Source organism: Geospiza fortis, unplaced genomic scaffold (genome assembly GCF_000277835.1).
Source record: "Geospiza fortis unplaced genomic scaffold, GeoFor_1.0 scaffold41, whole genome shotgun sequence".
Lineage (NCBI taxonomy): Eukaryota > Metazoa > Chordata > Aves > Passeriformes > Thraupidae > Geospiza > Geospiza fortis.
Genome location: NW_005054299.1, coordinates 15639398 through 15642229, shown reverse-complemented (window position 1 = coordinate 15642229; position 2832 = coordinate 15639398). Strand labels below are relative to the sequence as shown.

The following is a 2832-nucleotide window of genomic DNA, read 5'->3' as shown; positions in this document are numbered from 1 at the left end:
GGGAGGGATGGACGGACGGAGGGAAGGAGGGAAATGGTGGTCTCCGGCGTCCCGGGGGGATGAGTGCTGTGCTTTCTAATCCCAGTACTGCTCTCTTCAGCGGACGTAACGCGAAACTTAAAGGCACTTGTCGGTTCTGCGTGCGGGAGAAACCAGTTCAAGTTTGGCGGGGGGGGAGCACGGAGCAACTCCCTGTGCTTTCTAGTAATTGTGCCTTGGTAACCATTAGTAACCAAGTGATGCAATATCACTTAGCTCACATGGGCTTCATCTCAGCCTACTGACCAGTTTTTTTGTTGCTTTCCTAGATCTTCTTGGACGTCCATCAAATTTCACTTTTTGAATCATGGAGGGAGAACAGATTATGGAGGGACAGCCACAGGTATTACAAGAAATGGTTTATGTGCATTATGTTACATGAGTTGAAGGAGAATTTTAGCTTTGCTAACCATGTGTTATTTTACAGGTTCCTGAAAATCCTCATTCCGAATACGGCCTCACTGAAAATGTAGAGGTAACAAAGATTTTGTTGCAGTAGAAGTCACTTTTGGGATTAGGGGAAAGAAGTTGACTCCTGATTTGAACTTCAGAAAATGTAATATCTTCAATGGAACTAAGCAATACCTGTCCCTGGTGGAAATAGCTGTAAATATATTCTCTGTTGTGCTACTTTCATTGTTCTAAATAATACTGAAGTAGATAATGAGCCTTTTAATGAGTTGAGGGTTTTTTTTAAGTATCTTATGATTATTATCTGTTCTGTTGCTATCTGTGAGAGATATATATTATGGCAGAAAAAAAGCCACCCACATTAGGCTCAACCTATGCTGAGTAGACTGGGAGAATCACTTCCTAACTCTATGGCATTTATTTATTCTTCTTGTTAAAGAAAAGCCTTCAGTCTCCCTTTATTATAAGTTCCTGCTCTGTGCTCAGCTTTTGCGGAAGCTATTTTGAAACATCTTCTGAGACTCATCTCTGATAACTGCTTGTGTCCATGCCTCAGCTTCCATGGTTCCTACAGAACCATAACACACTGGTCCCATGCCAGTAGATTCATGTACATTGCACTGAATACATTTGGTTTACTGGCAGTGGGAGGGTATCACTTTTCAACTACAGTTAGTGGTGTAAGGTGATGCAGCACTTTTTGATTAAAAAGTACCTAGAAGCATTTTGCATATGTTTTCTTTAAAGTGTCCATCTATACTTGCACAGAGCACAATCACTAAGTACTTGACTTTAGCTGAGTCCCCTTTGTCAGGCTTCCCCTGAATTCCTTGTGCTTTTACCATTTTGTGTTAGAACCATCTAACTGAGACTCTTGTTGGTAGTCATTCCTGTCTTAGTGGTGTAGAGTTCAAATCAGTGAACTTGAACTGAAATTAAAAAAAAAAGCAGAAATAAAAATTACTGGGATTGGATGTCTCCTCGTGTAGAAAACTTGCAACTTCTTAACATTGTTTCTCCGAAACACAGGAATTTAACAAAAGGTTCCTCTGGATTAGATTTTTGTGCAAGGAAAAGTATGCACTTAAATATTCTTAAAAGATGTAAAGAAATTATTGCCATTGAATTGCAGAGATGGGTACTTTGCACACACACTTCAAAGTAGATGTGGCTGCTATTACCAATGTTCATTCATGGTTTGTTTTGGGTTTTTTTTTGGTTTTTTTTTTTTACTTCAGAGGATAGTAGAAAATGAGAAACTAAATGCTGAGAAAACATCAAAGCAGAAGGTGGATCTTCAGTCATTACCCACACGTGCCTACTTGGATCAGACAGTTGTACCTATCTTGCTACAGGGACTTGCTGTTCTTGCAAAAGAGAGGTAAGATGCTTTTGTGTTCCTTCTGCTCCTAGGAAATGCAGGTCTCAAACTCGGGCAGTGCCGCACCTTTCAGGCTTCCCACACCAAATATGGTTTTGCTCTTTGTGAGGTCCTCATTATAACAGGTTTATAAACCCCTGAATTGCTGTGATTGCCCATGCAGGGTGGGTTCCTCACTTAGGGACACATGGCATGACAGGAGTTATTTTTTGAATTCATGATCTCCCAATAAGGTATGCTACTGTGAAAGTTTTGGAGGGAAAAATGGGAGACGTTTTGTTATTAATTTTATCACATAATTCACCTTAGAGAAGCAAGACAAGAGGATGTTCTAGTTCTGAAGATTTTTGTTGTGTGGAATTATAAACAGTTCTGCTTGACATTTAAGAGAAGGAAAGACAAATCAGGCATGACATGCATCTTTGTCAGAGATTAAGACAGTTTCTAAAGGGTGTGGCTGAGCCTGCACTGTAAACACAGTCTGCTTCTTACAGAAGCAGACTGATGGTTTATCCTCTGAATAAAGATTATGCTGTTGAGGTGCCCCAGCTCTCTTTACCAGTCAGTGTAGACAGGTATCCTTCAATAAAAGCAAACATTTGTTCATCTTAACAAAACTAATTTCTAGCATCTTGGTGTATCCTCACTAGTGGCAAATTGTACTGCATGTAACCATCTCTCAAATTGAAATTATACAATCAAAAGCTGATACAGATGACCATAATTGCATCATGGCACCTACAGTCAGAAAAACCATCAACAGTGAATGAACTTCAAAAGGAGTTGGGAATTTAAACTGCAGTGTACAGACAGCTAATTAAGCAAAATTAGGCACCTAGGAAGGTCCACCCATGTGCACACCTGAGGGATGTGCAGATTTTCAGCTGACATCTGTGGGAGTTCTGCTGCAGACTCAAATGTAAAACACAGCCCAAGGTCAATACTCCACCCTTCCACTCTGAATACCTGTATGACAGGCAAACTTTTTCCTTCCCTTTCCT

The 2832-nt window shown here is 40.3% G+C and overlaps 1 protein-coding gene across 1 annotated transcript in view; it reads left to right on the top strand.

The window, feature by feature from the left end:
* Positions 1-307: 307 nt before the first annotated feature.
* DPY30 (dpy-30 histone methyltransferase complex regulatory subunit) overlaps positions 308-2832 on the top strand; it is a 5087-nt gene continuing 2562 nt past the window's right edge. Inside the window, exons 1-3 of the mRNA XM_005416238.2 lie at positions 308-382; positions 467-514; positions 1689-1831. Coding sequence (XP_005416295.1) covers positions 347-382; positions 467-514; positions 1689-1831 — 227 coding nt within the window. The 5' untranslated portion in view covers positions 308-346. The remainder of the gene's footprint in view (positions 383-466; positions 515-1688; positions 1832-2832) is intronic.